Source organism: Diadema antillarum, unplaced genomic scaffold (assembly GCF_040938485.1).
Source record: "Diadema antillarum isolate AM-2024a unplaced genomic scaffold, OU_Dant_1.0 seq00000043_RagTag, whole genome shotgun sequence".
Taxonomy (NCBI): domain Eukaryota; kingdom Metazoa; phylum Echinodermata; class Echinoidea; order Diadematoida; family Diadematidae; genus Diadema; species Diadema antillarum.
The window spans coordinates 400,887-427,800 of record NW_027271155.1 but is presented as its reverse complement, the minus strand read 5'-3'; the positions used below and the strand labels follow the sequence as shown (position 1 = coordinate 427,800).

At 39.4% G+C, this 26,914-nt stretch overlaps 1 protein-coding gene across 1 annotated transcript in view; it reads left to right on the top strand.

The window, feature by feature from the left end:
* The window catches only part of LOC139725470 (lysosomal-trafficking regulator-like), an 85,348-nt gene that overhangs the window by 46,307 nt on the left and 12,127 nt on the right, over positions 1–26,914 (top strand). Inside the window, exons 7-14 of the mRNA XM_071636547.1 lie at positions 1,434–4,489; positions 7,408–7,575; positions 8,857–9,010; positions 12,095–12,159; positions 13,607–13,808; positions 21,338–21,447; positions 25,280–25,626; positions 26,297–26,431. Of these exons, the coding sequence (XP_071492648.1) occupies positions 1,434–4,489; positions 7,408–7,575; positions 8,857–9,010; positions 12,095–12,159; positions 13,607–13,808; positions 21,338–21,447; positions 25,280–25,626; positions 26,297–26,431 (4,237 nt within the window). The remainder of the gene's footprint in view (positions 1–1,433; positions 4,490–7,407; positions 7,576–8,856; positions 9,011–12,094; positions 12,160–13,606; positions 13,809–21,337; positions 21,448–25,279; positions 25,627–26,296; positions 26,432–26,914) is intronic.

Here is a 26,914-nt window from a genome sequence, read left to right as displayed (position 1 = left end):
TAGGCATGATGGGATTCATCTCGCTAATTTCTCGAGTCGTTTTCACATTATCAAACAGCGCGCTACTATCCCGCTATTTCAGAAATTTCCCGAGTTGGAGTCGAGAAATTTTCTCGATCAGAGCGATGAAATTAACGCGCTAATTTGTGTTCACATTATCAAATAGCGCGCTATTTCGCTATCGGGAAAATTTCGCAAGTCTGAAAATAGCGCGCTATATAGCGAAACATCGGGCTGATGTGAAAACGCCTAAAGCGACAACAAAAATTGAATAGACACTACACTGTATATGTACAGAGAATTAGGTGAGTGAGGTGAGTGCTGGTGCAAGTGAATCAGCCCAGCAGGCGCGCGATATGAGAACTTAAATATGTTTATTGAATAATTTGGTGTAAGGAGATGGGGGGGGGGGTCCATTTGGCCTCTCGATTTAAGACAAGTGTGACATCTCAGTTGTAAAATATCCTACTAGATAACAACATCTGATGTATTGACTGTGATTTGATGAAGAAGACTAACTTTGGTTGAGTTCAGACTTTCCAGTAATACTGAAGATTGCAGGGACTCAAGTGTAAAGTCAGTTTTGTCAGAAAACAATATTAGTAGTGAATGTCTGTACTGTGTAAGGTAATGGTAAGGTAAAGAATAATGGAATTTGAACTTCAGACGAAAAAAAGTTCATTTAAAACCTGCTCAGAAGTTTACCTATTTCATGCATGTATATGAAAGCAGTAAACCCTCAGATACTAGTTAAACCATGTTGAAACAGTAGAGTGCTACTGATACAGTACGAGGCTGTTTATGTTGATATTGATAAACCTCAGGATATTCTTTTGAAGTAATCATCACAGTGTAGTTGCTGGTATGATGTCCATGATGGATTTAAGCATTTGTATTCGCAATTTCTGTCACTTTATTCATGAAATTCCTTTTTTTTTTTAAATTGTATGTAATTTGCAATATAAGGCATGAAGAGTAAAATTCATAAATTCATGAAATGATGACAACATACATGTCATTATATGTGCTGTGAGAATGCTGAAAACATGACAGTTCAATCTAAGTTGACTGAGATAATGTACAGGGTATAGGGTACAAATCCAGTGTCTTTAGAGACAGTTACACAGAAACAATGTTGATCTATCCTGTTTTGTCTGAATATTTAGATGAGGATGTTTATAATGCCAACTGATGAGTACAGACAGCAGTCTACAAAAATCAGCTGATGATCCCTAAAAGTATGATTTTGCTGATCTCTCCGTGTGTTGGGCTGGTGTATACACCATATCTCAGAGCAAGATATACAATTAACACTTTAAATGTACACTGCTTATTTAATCACTAACAGCCCACAAATGCACTGTAATCACAGTTTGTGATCTGTTGCATCAAAGATTTCAAATTTCCCCCTTTTGTTTTGGTTCATTTGATAGATGTGTCGGATCTGGTGCCCCGGATGGAAATCTGCTTTCCCAAGCTAACAGGAAAGCGTGCCAGCCCAGTGGAGTCCCCCACTACCAACATGGCAGCGCACCTCACATACGATGTGTACCGACAGAAGGCCGCCTTCCTAAGAGAAACCACTTCCTTCCAGGGTGGCGGCCCTGGAGGTCGCTCGCGGGGCACTGCAGGAAGCCAACGGAAGAAGGCCACTTCTCCTGCCAACAAAGAGGACGAGAGTACCGATTCTGAGAATGAAGGAAAGAGGCGATACAGGCACAGATTTGGGTCAAACAACATCAAAAAGCATAAAGTGACAGCAGACTATCGCATGGCGTTCCTCAACTCAATACCTAAGTATCAGTGGCATGGGGGGAACCTTATTGTCAGGCCCAGAATGAGCATAGACGATGGGATGTCACTTGTGGACTTGTCCAGCACGACACCGTTTGACCTCTGCATCACTCTCCTCTCCTTTCTTGAAAAGCTGTGTTCCAGTGAAGCGATGAACGCAGCCCACAGGAACTCGCTGAGTCTCTTTCTGGCACCACACTTGACGAACCTTCTCGTCGAGATGGACCAGAAGTGCTCCGGAGAGTCGTCGCCGTTGGAGGACAGATGGGGGCCAGAGCTGTTGGGAACCCTGAAAAGGCTCATCCTTCGCGTAGTGCTCAAGGTGTGTCTGTACAGCCTCACCCACCACCAGAAGGTGGTGGAGTTGTCATCGAGTGGATTGATGCAGTCATTGCTGCAGGAGGCCAAAAGCTCGACTCAGAAAATCATGCACACATTGTCAGAGAGGAGGGGTGAAAGAGAGGATGACTTTACCAGAGATGAAGGCGATGAGCAGGAAATATCAGACTCCGTCTTTGATGGACCTGATAATGATCACAGGAAGCCTGGTGGGAGGAAACTAGTACTTGATGCTGATGCAATCAAGAGAGCCAGCATCACCTACATCAGTGACATCCTTCATGGTGTGATTCTGCTCCTCTCCTATGTAATGTACAGTTGCCATGACAACCAGGCTGTGCTGACCCAAGGGTTAGCCATGCTGAATGAGTTTGAAAGTAGTGGTGGGTACAAGCTTTTCCTGATGGTCATCGAGAATATGGACAGCCAACTCTCTGGTGGGGAAGATGATGGGGAGCGAGTCAGGAACATCAAGGCCAACATCATTGCCCTGATCACAAGTGTGAGCAAGCTTACAACAGCAACAAAGAAAGCAAAGCTGGAGTACCTCCACAAGTTTCAGTGCCTCAAGAGAACTCACAATAACTGTGACTACAGTCACTATATGCACCACCACCAAAGCATGCTGGGAATGACTTACACTGCCTTTGAGGAGGACAAGCAGAGCTTGTTGGACTCGGGTCACATGTCAAGTGGTGGACCACTAGACAGACTTTCTATCAGAGCAAATCGAAATAAGTGTTGCATCGCCTCCATTGTGGATGTGGTTCTGGAGCTAATTTCAAAAGTGCAATGTCGTGTAACCATAGTCAGACTACTTGGGATGTTAGAGCAGGGTGGCATCTGCTGTTGCATTCCACCCCATGTCCTTCTGACAAGACTCCTTCACCGCATCGAGAGCAGATCGCCAGCATTGTCAAACTACATGTTGAGCGTGATCGCAAAGCTGATTTTGGAACAACTCAGAGGTGGGGAGAAGTCTGAGGCTCTTCCAGTTGACCTCTGTCCCGAATGTGAGAGTCGACACAAGCTTGTGGGCAGTCAGGACATTGGGAGCATCACAGACAGCAGGACTAGTGACAGTGCAATCGGTAGTGACTTCAGCAACCAGGACGGAGACCTTACCAAGTCTCGATGGCAAGTCCTGGGGTTGTATTTCAGCCTCCTGACCAATGAGGTAAACGAAATCCTCAGTATCCAAGTAGCGAAACATCTTCTGCACCTAGTGAAGCATGGCAACTATGTCATAAAACAGGAACTGTACCTCCATGTGTACCTCCCTTGCTTTGAGTCTTCCAGACCAATGTTGCAGGAAGACACCCCATGTCCTGTGCCTAAGCTGCCATACCGCATCACCTCGCCAACTGTCTTGGACTACTGCTTCAGTGCCTTGCCCATCCTGCTGACCACTTCCACCTTTGCGCAGGATCTCTTCTTGAGCCAAGGTGGTCTAAACCAACTGTTGCATCTCCTGCAGCTGGAGACCACACGTCCACATGTCCTGCAAGTCTTTGAAGTCATCATCCTCTCGGGGGATGAGGAAAAACTGAGGAAGCGGGACCGAAGCAACACGGATGACAGTGTTCTCAGTGAAACATCAACTCAGACAAGTGCAAGTACACAACTCAAATCTTGTGCAGCAGAAAAGAAGCGTGACCATGCCAGTACTGTCAGTAGTGTTCTAGAAGCATTTACAGGTATTGTTCAAGAAGTTATACCGGATGATTTGCTTGTGAAAGCTGAAAGCTCAGAAAGTGGAAGTTCTCAAAACCAGTATTGTGGATTGTCTTCCAGTGGAAGATCCTTTGACAGACTCCTTTCATCATACACCATAGTAGATGAACCATTTGAAAGCATAGCACACCAAAGTATTGAATCAGTACTAGGAACAATCCAAGAAGGTGTTCCAGCCATTCCAGAGAGGAAAGAGAGCTCAACTGACTGCTACAGCTCTGATTCCTCACACACGGACGCATCAACACCCACCAGGGTTCTCATGCCCAAGGACAGTCTGAGTATGTTGTCTGATGCACGCCTGGCCATGGCAAGCGATGTCTGGCGATCCTGTGCTAATCTCATCGTCTATAGCCCTGGATTCCTGGAGCACTTCTTACAGTGCCAAGTTGCAGGAAACATCTACAAGATCCTGAACGAGTCCTTCCTGGCCTTGGCCCAGATTACCAAGGAGTGTGAGGTGCTGGAGATCAGCTTAGAGTCTGTCCAGGACACCACCAGGACCTACTCAGACAGCGACATCAGCAAGAGGGATCGCTTTCATGTCACGCTCAGCATCGTGGGATCCCTCATGAGAATACAACTCAAGCTCTGCAAAGAGCTGGCTGCAAGGAAGCTGGAGGTGAGTCCTCTCTCTTTATTCTTCCTAAAGATTACCGAATTGATGATGTCACAATCTCTTTTTCTAGCTTGGGCTGTAACCAGGTGTGTGCATAAACACTTGGGCCATATGTGAAATTGTTTAGAAGAAAATTTCCATGGCGATGAATAGCTGTGACATCGCACTTGCGCACTGTATTTGAATGTTTTATAGAGATATGTACCATACTCACATCTGTTGACTGTTTGGGGACAGCAAGTTGGTTTACTGGAACTCTTCCTTTTGTTCATGTGTGATACCAGGGTTCAAAGGTATGATCCGTACCCATCTTTTTTCTTTACAGGTCAAACAAAGTGAACTTTCAATTGATGATCAACCACCATGAAAATGTAGCATCATCTACTCAAATACTGTGCTGTCTCCAACTGCAAATTCCATGAGTATCAGGAATTAAATGTCTAGATTAGAAAAATAGACATCTATTGTCATTCAGAACACCAAATGAGCAGTAATGGAATGAGAATTCACTGCATTTCTTAATGGGAATGTACTTAACTATCCCAAGTTTTTCCACTTTCCTTCCTTTTTATTACTAGTTGCAATATATTAGCTTTCCAATAAGATTTTGGATCTAATGTAATTATTTGTGAAATGTTATCTTTTTCATTTCTTAGATTATATTATCATGTAGAGATATACAGTAGTAGGCAAGTAGGTATGGGTAATTGATGGTTTTCCCCCTATATTCATCATATTTACCTACATAGTTTGCATGGTAGTGATCCTAATGAGATGATGTAAACAATGGCACTGAAATTCAAAGGAAAACATAACCTAACCACCCACCCGATCTCTACATGCCGAGGTAGTGTTATCAATGTTTTCTAGCCATATCGGTTCCAAGGTCAGAGGTTGTCATTGGCAAATAAGGATGGTTGTAAAGTTCAAAAGCTTGCATGGTGTGAGAGCATGTTTAAAAACATTGAGGTAATAGCAAGCTTAAAGTGCAATCCAGATCATGTTAACGTTGGCTCTAATAGATAGAGCAAATTAAATCAAACAGAATGGGGGCCATGTTCATCAAATCTGGACCTGAACTCTTTAACATGCCAAGTACACCGAGTATGCACCACATAATATACACAAAATCCTGAACAGCTTAATTTGTCTGACAAGATAAGAGTTAGTTAAGAATTTGAAGTTTTCAAAATTGAAAGTAATAGATATACAGGTATGTTTTTACTAAAAAGGGATATTAGTAGCATATATGCATGTTATGATCATTTCATCAATTCTCAAGTTGCCCATTTACCCATGACCTACACACCAAGTTTTACTAAATGCACTTTTTTAAAGCAAGAAATCAAGAAAAAAAAAAAAAAACAAATTGTATCCTTTGCAGTATATTGTGTGTGTGTTGCAGACGTAATGAAATGAGCCAGAAAATAATGCACCCACTTCCATATTGTAGCATTTCATTAAGGTCACTTCAAATTGTATCCAACAAACAAACATTCATCATGGTCATAATCTTAGCCGGACTTTCCTCTGATTTTTTCCGAAGGCCTCACTTCTTTTACTAGAATGGCCTTTCCTCAGCCCTGTCACATCATCCTCCTGCAAATACTAAAATGATTCCTGGATATATTCTTGCAAAAATGAGGAAAGCAGGCTCTGTAAGAATTACTGTGCTGTTGTTGAGGGAGGCGAATTACTCTATAAAAGTAATGATTGCTTGGAGGCTGTGTGCATGTTTTTTCTTGAAATTCAGAAAGGCTTTCTCTCTTTTCTGCAGATTCGCAAAACACACACAACTGTATTGGTACCTTGTCTTTTTGAGGGATGATGCCACATAATTTCCTCTTATATGGACCTGATTTGTTCAATATGTATGAGCAAAGTTTGAGCAAAAAAAAACACAAATTATTTAGGGATTTAAATGATACTGGTCTTTGATGTATTTTATATAATCTCTTGGTGCTTTATTTTTCACTCATATCTCATGAATAATTATTTGAATGAGAGAAATCTCCAAGTATTCATCAACAAACAAACAAATGACATGCAGAACATGCTCTAACAAGAAAAAATGCCATTGTTTTTTGAGTTGTTTTTCGGCAATATCTCAAAATCTGATTTTTAGAATGGGTTAATTGTTCTTTGAGGACTTTCCCTTCATGTTTTGCTTTTATCTCTGTCCTACACACATATGTTACATTCAGGCCTCTTTCTTTTTCTTTTTTTTTTATAACTTACATAAGCATGGACCTGGGGTGTTTGTGTAGGGGTATACTTCAACCAGTACCTTTGCATGCATGCTGCCTACAACTCCTTTTGAATCCATTCTGTGCTTAGGCACCGAGCCGTAAATTGCCATGATTTTTCCATCAGCATTGAGATCAGATACCAATAATTCTTCCAAACTTAAGTCACCCCTTATTATTAGTTAGCAAGTCCACACTGGTGTAACTAGTGTGCCTCAATTCAAGAAGAAAGCTATATGGTAGCACAATAGGGATTAGAAGATTAGGTAATCTTTCTTTATTAGAAGTTTATAACCTTCTGAGAAGAGAGAATTCCTGCAGACATACCAATTGGTGAGCAGTAATTAACAAAGCGCAGTAAGGGTAAAGTGCTGTTTATAAATCTCTTTGCATCTTAACTTCAATCAGCTAAGCGTTCAGTCCTTTGATTTTTTGATTGTCCTCTCTTTCCTCCAATTCAATACCGGGTATGCATGCAATTACACCTAGCCATTATGTACAGTGGTGATTTGGTCACGCAGTCTTATCTGTCATGATTGGTGTGGTTTAAAAATACAGTCTATTCTGTGATTTGTTGACAAGCAGTCCAAAAACACGAAGATAGCCAGTAAAAAGTTAACGATATGAGAGTGAGATGAATGCCAAATACCTGGACGAATTTTGTGAACAATGCAGGGAGAAGGAATGTACCAGGTTCTATCCACTTTGAAACACCACCTGCTGGAGGCCAACGTACTCAGCTCCCACCTAGGCAGGTCCATTGCAGACACCCTACTGAAGCTGGCCCAGCTTGAGCCCCTGGACTCCTCCCAGTACCAGATCTGTCGCCTCTCACGGAGCTCAGTAAGCAGACCACTGTCTCTGTTTCCTTTTGCAGGGATTTCTAAATCCAGAGTGTATATGTGTAAAGATGACTGAATGTTTGGAAACCTGAAGAAGAGATGCAATAGATACTATTAAAGTCAAAGGACAAATTTCAGTGCTGGCAAGTGAATAGATTCTCTCTACCAAACAAAATTTGAAATCTCTAGTGGTAAGGCACATTAATGCTCTACTCTGGATTAAAAAAGTGCACACAATGTGATCCAAGCTCTTTATGCCACTAATGTTTACATAGAGAAGTCATTCATTCAACAGAAACGGTATCTTGGGGGAAGTCAGTTTGGGTTTGTACAGAAAAGTGTTTTTTCTTCGGTATGCTGGCTAGAGATAGGGAGCTAATGTGCACATGCTGTTAAAGAGAGGTTTTTGGATGGCAAGATGAATAAGGGTAGACGCTAGAGGACAATTGCAGAGTATGTAGTAAAATGGAAAAAGTGGTCGCATTAGATATGCACTGTTTTATGCCAAGAGTAAGCATAGTGTCTGGACCAACCAAACAAGGCTAGGTGAAATGACATTTTTACTCTCCCCACATAGATGTGAGAATTCTTCCTGTAATAATGATTCAATCTTAACTTCCTATAATGATGATTTTTATCTTATCTTCCTGCAATTATGATTTCAGTCTTTTGAATCTTCTGAAATATTATTTCAATCTTATATCATGTAATGATGATTCAATCTCAACTTGCTGTAATGATGGTTTCAATCTTATCTTCCTATAATGATCATTACAAACTTAGCTTCCTATAATGATCATTTCAATCTTAATTTGCTGTACTTGATGATTTCAATCTTATCTTCCTATAATGATGGCTACACATCATTTCAGTGCCACAATCATAAGAATGCGAAATTGGATGAATGTCATACTTTCTACTCTCACAATGTAGATGGGCGATTTCTTCCTGTAATGATGATTCAGTATTATCTTCCTATAATGATGATTACAAAGTTAACTTCCTATAATGATGGCTACACATAATTTCAGTGCCACAATCATAAGAATGTGAAATTGGATGAATGTCATACTTTCTACTCTCACAACATAGATGAGCGATTTCTTCCTGTAATGATGCTTCAGTATTATCTTCCTATAATGATGATTACAAAGTTAACTTCCTGTAATGATGATTTCAATCTTAACTTCCCATAATGATGGCTACACATCATTTCGGTGCCACTATCATAAGAATGTGAAATTGGATGACTGTCACCACGAAGTCGTCTCTGTCCTTGCAGGGGAGAGAGGAGGCAGCGGATTCCATCGACTGGAATCTTGAGGAGCTCCAGGAGGCGTCGGACGAACAGAGCAGTGAACTGAGCGACCCCTGGAGCACAGAGGGAGGATACGAGGCTGACAGTGAGACTGACAACAGGGACAAAAATAATGCCAGTAAGAATGCTTTATGACTTTTTTTTTTGTTAAAGGTAATGTTTACCTTCTGGAGCAGTGATTTTAAAAAGTTCAAGTTATCACATGTGATGCATATGTGTAGGTCAGTTGTATCACAAAACATCCTACCATATGAAAATTTTGCAATAAAGCCTAAAATGTAAAGAGATATCACTATTTTTCTCATTAAACAATAACTGTAGACAGTTTAGTCTAGAGACAATTTTATCATAACTATTGTTCACATTTTGTTTATTTTACCATACTTAACCCTAACTGCACTGGGGGGGGGGGGGGGCCTCGGAGGCCCCCCCCCCTCGACATTTCGCACAATTACTCTGCAACACGCAATGCTCTCGCCGCGATGCTCCATGACTTTTTTCTTTTGAGTTTCCCGCACATTTTGACACCAAATTTGTGACGCCTGGGGGTACGGTTCTGAAGTTACATGACTTTTTGTACATGCACGTGAGGCCAAAAATGGCTAAAAAATGTGATTTTGTGTACAAAGTCAATGCAAATTGAGTTTTTTCACATGGTTCATATAAATATGCTTATTTCTACTCTCAATGGCTAAAATTAGTTTGTTTTAGGAGTATTATGCTTCAAAAAGTGTCTGTGACAAATTTTGTTACAAAAAACAACAAAAACAAAAGGTCGAAAAAACAAAGAAATACATAAGAAATTCATGAAACAATAAAATAAATTAGAAATTAATTTTGATACTGAATTTCTTTTTCAAGTACATTTGCTAAGAATGCCACAAAGATTAATTATACCAAAAATGAGCACTTTTGGAGCTTTATTTACTGATTTAGATGAAAGATTCTGATTTCTTGCATAAATTATCATAATTAATCAAAATAAAATAAAAGAAGACTATTTTGGAAAATTTAAAAACACGATCTTGTAGATTACATCCCACACTACCATTGTGCAAAGTTCCGCGGCGATCGCGCGATCCACAGCCGAGATCTTAAGGGGGGCCCTTGAGGGCCCCCCCCCCCCCCCCCCCCCCCCCCCAGTCTTTCAAGCTACCAAAATAGCCCAGTCTTTTTAGGGTTAACATTGATTATACTGATTTAAACTTTTTTGCACTGGTTGCTTCTATCCCTAACTCTCATTGTAGAACTATTTTAAAGCACTAAGCTCGGTTTGTGTTTCATCTGCAAATGGTAAATAATGCCTTTAACATAGTAATGAAAATCTCTGCCCAAGGCCACATTTTCCACAGCTGATTGAATTCTCTGAATGCAATTCTGAATTCTGTGGAATCAGTGGGGCAGTTTCAATATGCAGCATTGTGCATTATTTGCATGTTATTTATGTATGCTTGCCTCTGATAAGTTAGTTTGACATTTATAAATCTCTGCTATTATCTCACTGTTTCAGGGTTATGAGGAGTGCACATTTCTATCTAGCTGTGAGGGTGTGTATGTTGTTTTAGAGGCATAAGAAGGGGAAAGCACTGGGAATTCTGACCTTCATTTATTGACATTTTATGTTTCGTCAGGAGTGTCACTCATTTGGAAGCCCTTCAAAGTATTTCATAAAGTTTCATACAAAATTTTCACAGTCTTATGACATAGTATGTGTGAAACTACAGCTCAAACTATGTTCTGGTTATTGAGAAATGATCTGTTTCTTGAAATTGCAACAACAAAGCATTACAGCATAGGCGATCTGACTTGAACAAGTCCCATGAACTCACATTCGTGTTGGTACTTTGAAATGTAACCAAACCTTCCCTTCTTAAATTTTGTGTTAACTATGCTTTGAGTCTCATCATGAAATCACTTGCACCCTGACGAAAACCTACACTGTAAGATGAAATGATAATGTTTGTTTTTCATTTAAAAAGGAGGCACTTGACAAACATATGCCCAAAACAAGATATGCTGATTAAGAAAGCAAACAATAATTTTCAATTCAATACAATTTTCAGTTAAATTCAATTATACTTAACACACATCCCCTTTCTTTACTTTAATTCACAATTTGCCTGTCCACTAAATTGGTTAAAACTGCTTTACCTGTATTCATTCCTTTCTTTTGTTTGCATTCGCTAAGCACTTCAAGAAATGGCCATCAAAATATTTTCTGTTAATTACGTTCTAATTCAGGTCAGTGAAGAAGAGAGGTCAGTTTTGTAAGATCGACTATCAACCAACACATAGACACGTGTCTTGAATTACGTTATCAGCACACTTAGAATGCCCTTTAATCCATATCAGTTCAGATCAAGAGATGAATGAAATCAGATATGATCAAACAAATACAAAAAAATCACACGCATTTGTGTGTGCGTGCAAGTATGTGTGTGTGTGTGTGTGTGTGTGTGTGTGTGTGTGTGTGTGTGTGTGTGTGTGTGTGCGTGTGTTTAAGAGTACCTCATTTTCCGGGGCAAAGGTCAAGGAAGATATTAATTATATAAGGCTGGACACTGTATATTGAAATCATGATGTTTGCAGAAGATTCTTCTCGTTTGGAAACTAGTTAATCATTGACACATATCTGATTAGTTAAATAATATTTTTCTGACATTAAGGAAATTGGTGAAGACAATGAGGAAAAGGAAACCAGCACAAATATGGCCAACATTTCCTGAATCAACACAAACAAGATACCAAGATAAGTGTGGCATTTCATAAAGTTGAAATGGTCCACACTGATGCTCCCAGATATTCTATACTTGAATATACCTTACCAGGCATGGTCTTTGACCCTATTTGAAAAGAATAGAAGGGGGAAAGGGCTTTATGCATCCCTGATATACCTGATAACAATAGGTGAATCAGGCATAACCAAACATTTTGTACAAAGTATTCACCTACGCTCAGACAGAACAATACAGGAATCTTTGTTTATTGGTCACACACACACTCATGACCATTCAAACATCGTTAGCACTTTGTGCCCCAGAATTAGTTCACACTGCAGTGACCTAATTCAGGAAGAAGGGCAAGGTCAAGGTGATGGTGGACAGGTGGCTTGCTTGAGTGACCCTCTTGTGAATTGTTATTCAAACTGACCTTTGACCTGGTTCTTTCTCGTTTTGTCTCTCTTTGTATTACAATGATACAGATAGCAAACCAGACAGAGAAGACCTAGTTTTTGCCCAGTCTCAACAGACCCTGGTCTACCCTCAAGTAAGTGTCAATGTCACATCAGTCTAATCATTATCTACATTGTATACTTTTGTGCTGTGTTCTGTGTAACATATGTACATATATCAGGGCTCAACACTATTTTTTTTTTCTGAGGGCCCATTAGGCTCTGAAAATCAACGTTGAATTTGAGATGTCAGTGGCCCAAAAAAGAAATGTAGCGGCACGACATTTGTATATAAAAGGAAACAAAGCAATCTATTTTGAATCTTAGTTGCCCGGTCAGGCCACCAATAGATATGCTTTTTGAAAGTTTGGTGGCTCGACATCACTTTTGTTTTTGTTTTTGTTTTGTTTTATTTGTCTTTTTTTTTGGGGGGGGAGTGCTTTTTGTAAACTTATTTTAGTTGAGTTCGCTTATTTATTGTGTATTGCTTAGGTTAAAGAGGGATAGTTATATCATTGTAGCGTAGTGTGTTCTATGTTTGTGTATATACATGCTCAATTTATATGCAGTTTATGTTCATAAATGCCACGGTGTGAAGGCACATATAAGTGAATGCAAATGGATTTCTATGTGAAAGATTGCTCGTGTTATTGTTTTACACACTTCTGTTTGCTTAAAGGGGTATGTCAAGGAAGGATTATAACTTAGGGGGATGTGGGGGTTTCCCTAATGGACCATAAATGATTGATAATGATGTGTAACATTGCATTGCCAAACATTGGCAGTTACCCAAGTACATCTCATGCGAGATCCAGGAAAACTTGTAAAGCCAACCGTGTTTGATACTATTGGGATATAGTGATGGACCTTGTGGAATATGATTGACTGATTTCATTTCAAAAGAGTCTCGTTCTATATGATAACTCTGTTAATGCAAAACAATGTTTGTAGCACTTTATCAATTCAGATTTCCAATGCCCAACCCTGAGGGTCAGTTACATGTGACTGACATCATGTTAGTGGGGTTTTGGGGTATTATACCCCGGTAGCATTTATTCCTGGTCTTTGAAATCTTTTGTTGCTATGTGTGTCAGTGGATGTTGGTTCCCAAGTGTCTCAAGGGTTAATTCCAACTAATACCCTATAATATTTTAGATGTGCCATATAGATCCAATTCCAATTCCAATTTCCAAACTATGTATATCATGTTATTGGAATTTGGTTTGACAACCCAGCTACCAAGCTAGCATGCAAATTTTCCATTGGTTCTTGTTGCTAGGTGTGTTCTATAATGCTAGACTTTCTGTCATGTTTCTCAAAGGTTAACAACAAGTGATATGTCATTCGGGCTTGCTTTGATTTCTCAGCTACCATGCATCCAAGGAAACTTTTAGATAGTTTCTGTTGCTAGGTGTGTTCTGTGATGATGACTACCCCTAAGTTTCTCAAAGAGTAATTACAAGTAATATTTCACTATAGTTTACTTCAATGACCTTGGTTTGACAATTTCATTCAAATCTTCTAAACCGTTCCCATTGCTAGGTCTGTCAGGTGATGCTGGAGGTCCTGGCCGCCAGTGATGCCTTCTCCAGGAAGAACGTCCTCTACTTCCTCCTCAACCAGCTCATCTCCCTGGTGAAGGCCAGCGATGCCTGCAAGGATTGCCTCACCCAGTGTGGGGTGCCTTCCATCATCCTGGACGGGTACAGGAGCATCCTACAGCAGGATGAGGAGAGCACATCAGGTTGGTGTTGGCTCTTTGTGGGGATCACCTTTTTATGCACTTTTTAGTGATTCCCTTCACCTTTTAACTTGTCTGCACATCAGAGGTGTATTTTGTATAAAGATTTTTTTGCAAGTATTTGATGTAATTTAAGTGAATTTAATTTATTTTCACTTTTCAACTAAATTTTCATTAAAAATATGTAATATCAAGTGTGATAGCACTGGCAGAATATTGTAAGTGTCAATGAGTATACTCACTGAAGCACCATCTTAGATACAGTTGATGGACTGTTTTCTAACCGTTAATCAGTGTAATTATAATAATTACAATAATTGTAATCATTGCAACATTAATAAGAGCAAACCTCTCAATGATTGTGAAATGGGCCCCAGGTTTGTTTCAGACCTTTGATGGCAATCTTTTTCTTAATTTTTCTTTTTGATGTTCTTGAATTGCTTTGTTATATCACATAGTATGTTTTGCAATATCAATGTCTTCAAATATCTTAGGCCTTTTCTATCTGTTAGTAAGGCTATACACAAAGAACAGATAGAAAACTCATTCCAGAATGAGTTTTACCATTTACTATCAAAGTCATCAATCTTCCATTCTGTTTTTTTTTTTTCCCTTTGTGTGTGTGCATTTGTGCTCAAAACAAAGACCTGATACTGTAGCTCATAAGATATTCTGTAGCGATTGTGGATAAAAACTCACCATGATATGAATATGATGCAGCTTAAATGCAGTTTCCTTTGAAGGATGTAATGGAAGTTGTCATATGTCATTATCTGCCTGCAAGTGAACTCCATGATCCACAGTCAAACGGGTTCAATCTGTATTACTGTACGAGCTGAAATTTTCGCAGTGGTTTTATTTTCGCGAATTTCACGAGTCGCCTTTGAACCACGAAAATAACAACATGCAAAAATAACAACGCGCGAATGATTAAGTTCAGTTAGACCCTCGCAATTGCGAAATTAACAACTCATGAAAATGTCCTCCAAGTAGCAATTCGCAAAAATATCTGAGCAGGAAAATTTCAGCTCGTACAGTATTGCTTTCATTTTGTAAACTGACAATGTCTATGGCATGAGCATTCTTGTCACATTGTCACTCATGTGGCCATACGGTAGAATTGAGTATATGAATATAAGAACGACCCAAGTCCAATTTTTGACCAAATTTAGTTTGACATGGGAAATTGTAGCTTATGCATGGACTCATCTTGTGTGTAAATGATAAATCCTAATTACCCCCGGAAGTGTCTGAAATTGATGAGTTAAATCTTATATTAATGTAAGAATGAAGGACTTGGGTCATTCTTACATTCATATAATAGCGCCCTCTCTCATCCTTCTCCCATCTCTATAGCAGAATATTATGTATATGAATCAAAGAACGACCCAAGTCCATATGAATCAAAGAACGACCCAAGTCCACCGCACAAAATGGCCTCTCCACAATTAATGTAAATGTTAATTGTCATAATAATATATGTTCTAATTTGTATATACAATGTTGCCTTCCCACCACAGTTAAATAGAATATTATTGGACAAATAAAAAAGATATGAAGTTTTTTTTAGTTTACTCGAAATGATCTTCCATGGACTTGGGTCGTTCTTATATTCATATACTCAATTTCATAGTTACATGATGATGCAGAACTGTCATAGAATTCTGAATATCTATGTATATGCTGAAAACATATTGATCGCATCTGAAATAACCATACCAGCAGCCACTAACAGGGCCATGTGGCCCTTATGATATAGAGGTAGCCAGAAGCTCTCTTGGCACGTTCCTTGCCCCTTGTTGTCATCGAGAGATTCCCAGGAAATTCATGAGCAAAGATTTCCAAGGGAGAACAGTACAAATGACTGCATACCGGTACTTGAAATGTGGTCCCCAAGTATAGACCTACCAGTATTCTGTTTTAAAACAATGTAACTTGTGTCGGCCATAACTGAAGGGCTTCCAAAATACTTGTGGGAAGAAAAGATGATTCAGGGGGTTATGCAGTGAGTCAGGTGCATTGCTACATCAGTGGATATAATAGCAACTATTGGTACACATACTGGAGCCCCAAAGTTGTGGCTAAAATAGACATTAACATAAAAAAAAACCTCACTTGAACCGAACCGGTCTATAGATCCCTAGGGAACAGCTTTCATTGCCAAAGTGATTTCCATCGATATGAGCTACCCTGCCTCTCATCAGTAATTCATATAATGTGTTTGTGCAATATGTTTGCTCATATATTAATTCATTAATTTATCCATTCATGTGACACAATGGCCCGAATTCACGAAGGTGGTACAAATGAAACCATGGTTTAAACCATGGACAAAAACCATGGAGCGTCAAGTGTCACATGGAATATTTCCTAACGAACTCAGTCATTTCGTCGTTGAAATGAATATTTTGTAACGAAATGACAACATTTTGTAACTAACTGAACAAATGATAATTTTATGAACGAAACGGTCATTTTGTCGACGAAATGACCAATTTTGTAACGAAATGTTCCGTGCGACACTTGGCGCTCCATGGTTTTTGTCCATGGTTTAAACCATGGTTTCATTTGTACCACCTTCGTGAATTCGGGCCCTTATCTCTGGTCTATACTGTTTGCTGCTAATAAGCCAGGTGGTAGTTTCACTTTGCGCATAAACAGAAAAAGGTCACCTGTACTATCGGCATGTTGGTTTTTAGATTCACTGAGATAAGCAACTGTGATATGATTATTCATGTAATCATTGATATAAAAAGTGCTTGCCAGCACATCCACCAAACAGTACACATGGTATTTGGCAATATTTGTAGAAAAGGGCTGGTAATGCATTCAATGCAAAACAAAGACATTGATGCTTCCCCATGTGTTAATTGACAGACCATTCTGGTCACTTGGTCTATGCAAGGTCATTCTTTGTTTGAACATGATTTATGAATTCCATAAATTGTTACTTCGGGCAAGCAGATAATATGCATTATGTCGTGTTGAAAACGAGTGAAGTGGTTAAACCAATTGAGAAAAAGGAAGGGTAAATTGTACCATCATGCATATGAGCTGTAAACTGGTTTAATTGCAAGTACCAGGTAACCATGGGCAAATCACAGAGGGTCAGTAGCATCCATCCATTTTCTGTTGTGCCTTTGGAGTGGACCGTATAGCTGTGTTAGCTCCATGCTGTCTGAGAGGAAGTAAAAACCTGTGTGAACAGGAGTTTAGATCCTGTATGTACAGGAGCTTTAACTCTCTCACACATGGGATCTCCATTTCCTGTCCTCTTGACAGAGTGTTCTGGCTACTTTCCGGATGGGATGGCCTAGTAACACACAACATCGCCATGTTACCCTCTGGGCCTTGATCTAGAGCCGTTTGATGGCGAGGCAGACTCAATTCTGATAGAGCCAGCCACCTTTCTGCTCCACTTAAAGGTGTTGAGACATACAAATGCATGTTGATTTGTGTTGATTCATGATACCCTCAACATCACTTTTGCGGTGAAATGCATATCTAGAAACTTTCCACGTATTTTTAGATAATTTTTCTTCTGTTTTTCTTCAGATTACTTGGATACGCCCTCAAAAAACTTTCCAAACCAAGATTCTGGTTGTGACCTCATCTGTCAATCATTGCTAAAGTACTTGGACCCCGTTTACAGTGCGGGGCTGGGCCGAGCCGCGGCCGAGCCCCGCAATTTTGTCCATTTACACTGCCGGGCTCGGCCGCGCTCGGCCGCGCTTTAATTCAAACCTTTCAATATTTTGTCGTAGTGGCACTCTGCTTGTAAACAAACGCAATTTGATATAGTCTGGTTTTCAGACCCTTTGCCAGCTGGATTCCATGGCGACGAAGTCGCCATTTGGGCAAAGGACTTTGCCGAAGGAAAAATCCTTTGCAGGACAAAACCACCTTAAACTATACTAGTTTTCAACGTTGAGGGGGGTTAATATCCTGAATAACGAAATACATGTAGTACGGGCAGAGGGTTTGGAAGCCAGACTAAAATTGGCTGCGCATTTGGCCCAGTTTGCGTTTACACTGAGAAAAGGCCGGGCTCGGCCGCGGCCGAGACCACCTCCAGAGCATGGCCAAATGCGCGGCCAATTTTGGCCCCGCATTTGGCCTTTTGCGCGTTTACACTGAAATGAAAGCGTGGCTCGGCCGCGGCCAAGCCTCGCACTGTAAACGGGATCTAATATGATTAACGAAAGACATTGGAATGTATCCTCCCCGAGACCGAGCAAAATTTACATGTTCCCTCACCAAGTCTTTTGGTTATTCACATTAAAAGGGATAGCTAGTAACTGATCAGTGGGAATCAGTGGGAATGCTGAGGGATGATTGTTCCAATCCTTGTAGGATTCATTTAAGAGTACATTATATATCTATTCTTGTGTGAAAATTATTTGCTTCAGAATGGTCTCATATTCAAGTAATGTGCAGTTTAATGTTTCCAGGTAAGCGTCCCTGGTCTGTGACGGGGCATTAATCTGCACATTACTTGAATATGAGACCGTTCTGAAGCAAATAATTTTCACACAAGGGTAGATATATAATGTACTCTTAAATGAATCCCACAAGGATTGGAACAATCATCCCTCAGCATTCCCACTGATTCCCACTGATCGGTTACTAGCCATCCCCTTTAATATCACAAAAATGTGCAAGTAATGCTGAGTCAAGGGGAAGGTGCATTCCAATGTCTTTTGTTAAACATATCAGTACTTTAGCAATGATTGACAGATGAGGTCATAACCAGAATCTTGGTTTGGAAAGTTCTTTGTGGACCTATCCAAGTAATCTGAAGAAAAATAGAAGAAAAATTATCTAAAAATATATGGATTGTTTCTCAATATTTGTTTCACCGCCAAAGTGATGTTGAGGATATCATGAATCAACATAGATCAGCATGCATTTGTATATCTCAAAACCTTTATATCAGGGCAGTGATTTGGCTCAGTCAGTAGTACATCTGCCTCCCAATCCAAATGACCTGCTATGATTCTCGAGTCTAGTTGAACAATGTTGTGTGTAATCATACCGTCCCCTCTGGTAGGAGGCAAAAACGCTCTGTCCCTCGGGTAGGACATACATGGAGTTCCACGATATTTGCTCTTGCAACAATTGCTCCCATGATATATCAGCACACTAAGCCAAGCACAAATTCAACCCACAAACATAACCCTAACCTAATCCTAATTCTCACATCAAAGTACACCTAAAACCCTATCACAACTTTAACCTTAACCCTAAGTCCTTGAGGAAATTAGACCAGAGCAATTGTCGCAGGAGCAAATGTCGTGTCACCATAAATGGAGGTCCCATGTATGAGAGAGTCACAACACATGCACCTGAAAGATCCCATTCCACTCATTCATTGTAAAGAGCAGAATGTTAACCCAGTATGTGGCCCACCTACACGTACCTACCCACACAAGATTATCTTCTTGATAAGCTACATGTACATACATGTAGGTGTATGTATGAAGAGGCACATGCCTCCCTCAAAGCAAGGAGCCATTCAAAGCAGACAGCTAACATGTAGAATTTGAAATTTGATGTGTTTGAGTGGCTAAGGATCTCACTTTTCTTTTCTTTTCTTTTTTTTCTTTTCTTTTCTTTTCTTTTCTTTTCTTTTCTTTTCATGATAGGAATATAGGAACATGTAGGTGATATGATATAGATGACATGATGTAGGAACATAGTTGGGATGTTCTTTAATAAAACAGGGAAAGATATGCAATATCAGACTACTTCAACAAATCATCAGGAAGGATCTAACATAAATTTTATCTTCAATGTGTGGAACACTGTCAAACTTGATGTCTGTAAAACTTTTCAGATGATGACTTTAGTCAGGGCTCGCACTAACGGTGGCCCGGTGACCCGGGGCCACCAAAAATGAAAGTCGGGCCACCAAATTTTAAAAAAGGGCAAATTTGGTGGCCCGAGCTGGACCACCAATTTTTTTTTGAAAAGTATGTCAATAAATTCATAACTTTTTTTGTGCCGGAAATGCATAAATGCATGCAGTGGGTATGTGACTCATAAAAAAAAAACAGGACTTTTAATGTTTTTCATTGTTTGTTTTTTGTTTGTTTTTTTTTGGGGGGGGGCCACCAAATTTTTCTCTCGGGCCACCAAAAATTTGAAATTGATGATTTTGGTGGCCCCATCGGGCCACCAAAAAAAATTAGTTTGGAGCCCTGCTATAGTAAATACAAAATATTGATTTTACTGTGTATCCTCCTAATCATTGATACAGAGTACATGAGCTGTATTTATTTTTTGACTTTTTTTCAGAATTTATGTTTTGTGTATCTAGAAATATGACAATTATTTTTTAGTGTTTTTGCAAAAAAGAAGAGTATGTACAAATTTGTTAAATGTTGATATTCATGTAAAATGATGTTCAAGCCTTTATAAGCTGATGACCATATTGAAAATCATGGTGCACTTTCTTGAGATGACCACTAATTGTGCAGTTGTTTGGAATAACTTGCTTGAATTCACAGTATAGACCTAAGTCGTTTGAAATTTCCATAGTATCAGAGCGCTTGACACATTGTGTATACCAACAGACATCCAAAGGTGATTGCTTGCTTACATGTGTGTGTGCAAAGTAGGCCTATTTGTGCTTGTTTTATTCCATGAACTGAATTTCAATCGTTGATTTCATTTAAACTTCCTCCGTGAAGTCTTTACTTTGTAACTGTTGTGTGTAGATACCTGCTTTGCTTTGAATCATACTTACCATTTTGTTGTTAAAATATGACATGCAGAAGAACTGACATTAACAGAAGCAGCTCGGTATTCCTCTTTAACAATACTGTAAACGTCAATATTTTCGCGCGATTAATTTTTCGCGCTGAGCGGCTCGAAAACGTATTCGCGGGTTCTTAAATTCGCGCTCCGCAGCAGGTTACTTTACTGTAGTACACATTCACTGCTTTCATCCAAAGCCTCTGCTACATAGCTTGCTATGCCAGCGTACGACAAGCGACGTAGCGAGCGGCTCGACTGCGAGTACAAGCACTCAAATACGTAGTACAGCTGTGACTCTAGTACCGTAGTCACGGGGGACTGTAGCATCGATACGTGCGGTGCACACATGCATGCTACAGTACACAGCAATCTAGGGTATCGTCTCTTCGCACAGTACTAGTAGCGTTAACATGCCTGTACATTGTACTACGTAGCAGTATCATCGATGAAGCGCACACAATTCATCCCGTTCAAAATGTGCGTAGAAAATTGTGAAGATATATTCGCGCGTTTTTGAATTCGCGCTAGCCGAGCGTAGCGCGAAATCCGCGAAAATTAATGTACCGCGAAAATTTCCACGTTTACAGTATTAGATCATGTTCCAGTTGTGAGTGTGGTCGTAACTATTTTATTTGTTGTTGTTGGGATTTTTTATTTATTTTTTTTTGGGGGGGATCTTTTTGCGTATATCATTTTAAACTTGTAAAAAAAAAAGATACATTTTCCTTGATGGACTTAAATAACTCTTATTAAATTCGTTGTTTTCTGATTAGTGGAGAGGGCACTTCTTCTGGAGCTGTTCTCTGAGTTGGTGGAGAGTAGCATCACGTCGGCCCAGCTACGAGGCTACCTCACTCTCTTCCAGGCACCCTCACCTCCAATGGTAAGTTCCCAAGAGCCCTCCTACATCCAGTCAACTTTACAATTCACATAAACAAACATTTCACATGAGACAAATATTTCACATTAGGTGTCAATGTACACGTGAATTTTTGTGTCATTAATTTCATTCTGAGGTTCAATTCTATTCGATTTCACCTCATTTCGCTTCATTTCTTTCATTGTTTTCATTACATTTCAATTCTTTGAATTAATTCTTTTTCATTTCATTCTTTTCCAATCCGTTCCATTCTACATTATTTCTTTTCATTCTAAGTCTTTTTTTTTAATATTTCTTTTCAATTCTTTAAATTCAATTTGATTTATCTTCATTTTATTTTCATCTATTCCATTCCTCTCATTTAGTTTTATTTAATTCCATTATTTCTTGTCAATCTTGTAATTTCAGTTCACTTTTCATTTTACTTTATATCTTTTATACCACTTTATTTCAATTGATTGTTTTACTCATTTCTGCTGGAAAGTTGTGTATGGCATTTGATAATGGAGAGAAAGATCAACAAAATTGCAGCAGTTTTTGTTTTTTCATGTTCCCTTCCAAATTAACTTCCAAATGCGCCTCTATAGTGGTTTGCTATCATGCCAAATCAGTGCTCCACTTCCAACACAGATGAAGGTTCACCTTTATTTGGGTCATAACCATTGGGATTGCACCTCTTATCAGTTCAGCCTGTGTCGTTAAACAAACATGAATGATCATTGAGGCATCTTTACATGACAAGAGTATGGTTTTGTTTGTTCAACTATACAGCAAATAAAGAAAAGTTTGAGAGGCACAAAATTTCATGACAATGGATGATTGAGGACAATGTTTTGAGTTAGACACACCACTAGTAAAAGGCTTTAACTATGCCAGAGTCCATCTAGTACAAATACTTCATATCCCAGGGTTCATGACCACAAGAGCTGTAGCAGGAAGTTGGATTTTGCTGCCTCATGATCAAACTGTTGCCTTGTTATCCAAAGTTTGGCTGAATGTCACTTAGTGTTAAACTGACATCATACAATAATGAAGCTGATAATGCTGCACTCTGGATCTTGCCGGTTGTCTGCGATGAATAAGATGGGAGCTCACAAATGAATAGATCTGCTTCCTTTCTGCATATATCCCACTGGTTATTGTCAAGGTAGATGCTTCTTCATGAAAAAAATAGAGCATAGTTGTGGCTGCACAAAGTGTTATAATGCATAGAAACTTGTGATGTAAATTAGATGCTTAGGATTTATGTGCAATTAAATCAAATTGGTACAGAGTGCATGAATAGCTGGACAGTACTTGTGAGCTCCAAATTTATTCTTTACTTCTAAAAAGTGAAACTCTTAACAACCATTGTATGAGTGACACTTTTTTGAAGGTGGTGGACACATGGAAAGTATAGTCTTACGTCATTATACAGCAGCAGTGGCCTGAAAAGGAAGCTGTAGTCACTTCAGAAATGAATTACAGTATGGCTGGAATATAGATTGCCATGAATTTTTAAAGAGTGTGCCAGGGTGTTAATACATGTCAGTGTAATCCTCGTCTTGGGCAAAGCATTAGCGAATTAATTGATTACCTCTGGTAGTAGGCCTTGAAGAGTACATGTACAGTGCACAAAATGACTGACTGACTGAGAGCATAGAAAATATCATGAAACCAAGGCATAGATATTAATCTGAGGCATGGCATCAAACTAGTATGTGTAGAGAGAGTACTGCATGAGGTTTTCAGGAAAGATTTTACTTTTAACCCTTTGGTTACAAGATATTGTAATTGCTTGGAGGATTAATGCATGGTAAGTCAGGTTCTGGTAGGCAGCATGTTAAGACTGGGAATAGTGTTCTTTTAGAAGTTACATTCAAGAGAAATCTTGTGCCTACTGTTCGAGGAGAGGAACAAAGTGCACCGGTTGTTATACTCTGCGTGCCTTAACCCATTGAGGACAAGCTGATTTTGCTAAACTATGCATTTCCCTATACACACCTGCCTGTTTATACTCGGGATTAGTACTCAACTGGTTAATATTGACCGATTCTGTGACGCGCTATGTGTATTTTTGGCATGGGCAGCACCATTGCGCGGTGTCTTAGCCGACCCCCCCTCTCCTCTCCCCCACCCCCTTCCGCGCACGGAATGAAAAACTGATGCATGGTTGTTTCAGCCAATGGGCATGTCGTACTGAGTGCGCGAATGCTTGCTTAGTGCGCGAACCTTTGTTACAAGTGCACGATAAACATGTTGCCCAGGGGGTGGGGGAGAGGAGGGGGGGTCGGCTAAGACACCTGATTGGCTGCACCCAGTGCCACAAATTGTCTGCTGCCCTCAACGAACCCGAATCGGTCAATACACGCAGGATATTCCGTTGATATAAACACAGTATGTCCTGTTGAAATAATGCATGGTGCTGCAAACTTCTAGGTCCAGGGTTTCGTTGTACGCACATATTACATTTCAATATCACCATATTGATTTATGGACTTTGACCTTGTGCAGAACTATAAAATGTTGATATCAGTCATAAAGATATCTTAAAGGGATCGTATAGTTTTGGTTGAGACCTTGTTTCTGGTTTCTAACATTTTTTGGTGAGATAATGAGAAATCTCTTGTGAAATATGAAAGACCATGTAATTCCATGAGGAACTCAACTTTTATTTGATAAAAATCGGTTTTCAAATGGCTGAGATATCCAAAACAGAGCGATTCTAATAAAGTGTGGGACCCACATTTTGTAACGATCGCTTTGTTTTACTTTGTTTTTGGATGTTTCTGTAGTTCCAAACCCGATTTCCATCAACTAAACTTTGAATTCCTCTTAAAATAGTATGCTCTGTAATATTTTATAAGTGTTTTCTTGGTATCTCGCAAAAACTTAAAAGTCGAACTCTCGTCTCCACCAATACTGTACCACCCCTTTAATGACAGACAATTTGAAATGTTTAAGAGCCAGGATGCATTTTTTAATAGTCTTTGTCAGGGGGATATAGAGTCATGTGCTCAGTATATACTCTGTAGGACGTGTCAATGTTGTATGCCAAAATAATGAACTCCGATAAGACAGCTCAAGCATGATATGTATGACTTGATCATAGGGTTGCTTTGTTTGCCTACCATGGAGGTTATAGCTCCTGAAAGACAAGGTATATAACAAAAAAGTTGTGTACTCCACCTTTCATTTTGTAGCATGATGTGACTGCCAGTATTTGACTTGTTTTCTATTGAAATTCAAATCATAATGTATTGTTTGAAGAAAATGAAGATAATTTCCATAACTTGATGTGAAAGTATCTTATATTTGTATCCGCCTGTCAACACAAATACAGTACCGACAGCGAATTATTTTCCACGCGAACATTCGGGAATAATTCTGAATATTTGCGAATTGCACATTGGCGAATATTCTGGAATATTCTGGAATAATTAGAGCTTGATATCCGAAGTGAAATATAGTATATACATAGTACATAGCACATTGCAAACGCGCAAAAATTTGTGAATTTACGATGCGCATATGCGTGCAATGCGCAAAAATGCACAAACATTCGCGAATATGTGGAAAATAATTCGCTGTCAGTACTGTAAGTGTTTCTCACCAACACTCTGTGAGAAAACAGAATTATCTTATTACATATGGTTAATTTTTAGGTTTATGTCTTCACTTTGTTGGCGTTTCAGGATATGAAATGATATGATGTGAGGTAAATATTATGACCCTTTTATGGGAATTCCAAATAAATCTTGTTATTACAGACATGGATGTTTCTCTGTGACATACTATTAGGAATTTATGGTTTCATCCATCAACTAATATGTTTGGCATCTCCCTTTTGATGTAGAACGGCCTTCTGACCACTCTGCTGAACATTGTCACCAAGACTACCAATCAACCAGCCAGCTACATCAGTTTTCCTGCCACCGCCACTCAGCCCACCCCTCTGCCCGTCAAAATGGAACAGACCGGTGGGATGGACACCAATCCGTGGGCTGCATCGGCTGTGCACCTCCCCCTAAAGGGTAGCCTGTCATGGCCTGTTCCACTCAGCAAGGGGTTTGGCATGGCAATGTGGGTGAGGACTGATGATAGGAGGAGAGGGGAGATGTCAGGGGAGAAGGTGAAGAAGAGCAAGAACAGGACAAGATACCTACCACACTCCTCCAGCACTTCTTCCATCTCAAGCTGTGAGTAATATATCAAATATCCCTCGTCTGTCAAACACTTGTCAATTTTGTAGACAGATGAATGATGAGTTACGGTCACTACACCTACAGGTATCATCTAAACTTTCACCATTTCCATAAGATGCAGTGCTCCCTTTTTATTGAACCTACTCACACGAAATCTTGTGAGTTGTACCCATTGATACCATATTACCATACAGACACTGAGTATGCAAGACTTCAGAAACATACATTTTTTTTTAATATACTTCAAAGATGTATACTTTGTGTTCTTGCTTTGATATATGATTTGAAAGGTATAGTTTCATGCCATAAAAAGATATTTGTGTAAACAGGGAGGAATCTCAACATTGTTTCTTGTTTGTTTGTTTGTGTTTGTTTATTTAATTGCTGTTTTTTTCTGGTTATATGTGAAAATCTTCTGAGATACTCCAATGCACCTTGCATGTGATGATCCAAGTGGATTGTTAACCTTTATTAAGATGGATCCGTATGCTGGGGGGGGGGGGGGACCCTGAAAGATTACAAATTCAGAAGTCAGTCTGAGTCATTAGAAAACAGAATCTTTTGTCCAAGGAAGTGAGATAAACCAAAGATTTTCACTGAACCTGTCTGCATGCAGATTTCATGTTTTGTTTGTCGTATTTCTCTGAAATTACAGTCAACTTACCCAGAAATCATTCTGCGTCGTCGTCACCCACCAAGGCAGTAAAAGGTCGACAGCCTGATCTCCATATGGTGACTTTAGCTGCACGTGACACGACCTTTGAAGTTTGGCTGGAATCCAAGAATGCCAGGCTGGTGTTCAGGTACAGTGAGCCAGACAGACTGTCTAACCATCAGGCCTATCACATAAACAAAAAGGCTGCATGTTGCCTTAAACATGCTAATGAAATGTGGAAGAAATAAAATGACATTATGTTAATGGAGAACTTCTAAATACATATTGCAATTTAAGAAAAAAAAGAAGATAGAAATTACTTTCCTAAACTTGACTTGAATGCAGTATATTATGTAACTTAGATACCAAAAGCTAATATTTGAGTGAAATGACTTATGGTATGGTTCTATGTAAAGTTACTAAGTTGTGAGATGCCAGAGCTCTGTAGCTTAGACATTTGAAACAGAAAACCGAACCAAAATTTATCAGATGTGGATTATGATTGGGCACCAGAATGTGATTTGTGTTTGCTAATTTTCATATTACGTTGCTAGTGGGCACCAAAATGTGATTTTTGTTTTACTAAATTTGATATTATGGGACTATGTGTCTTATAGAAAACAAGTGTCCC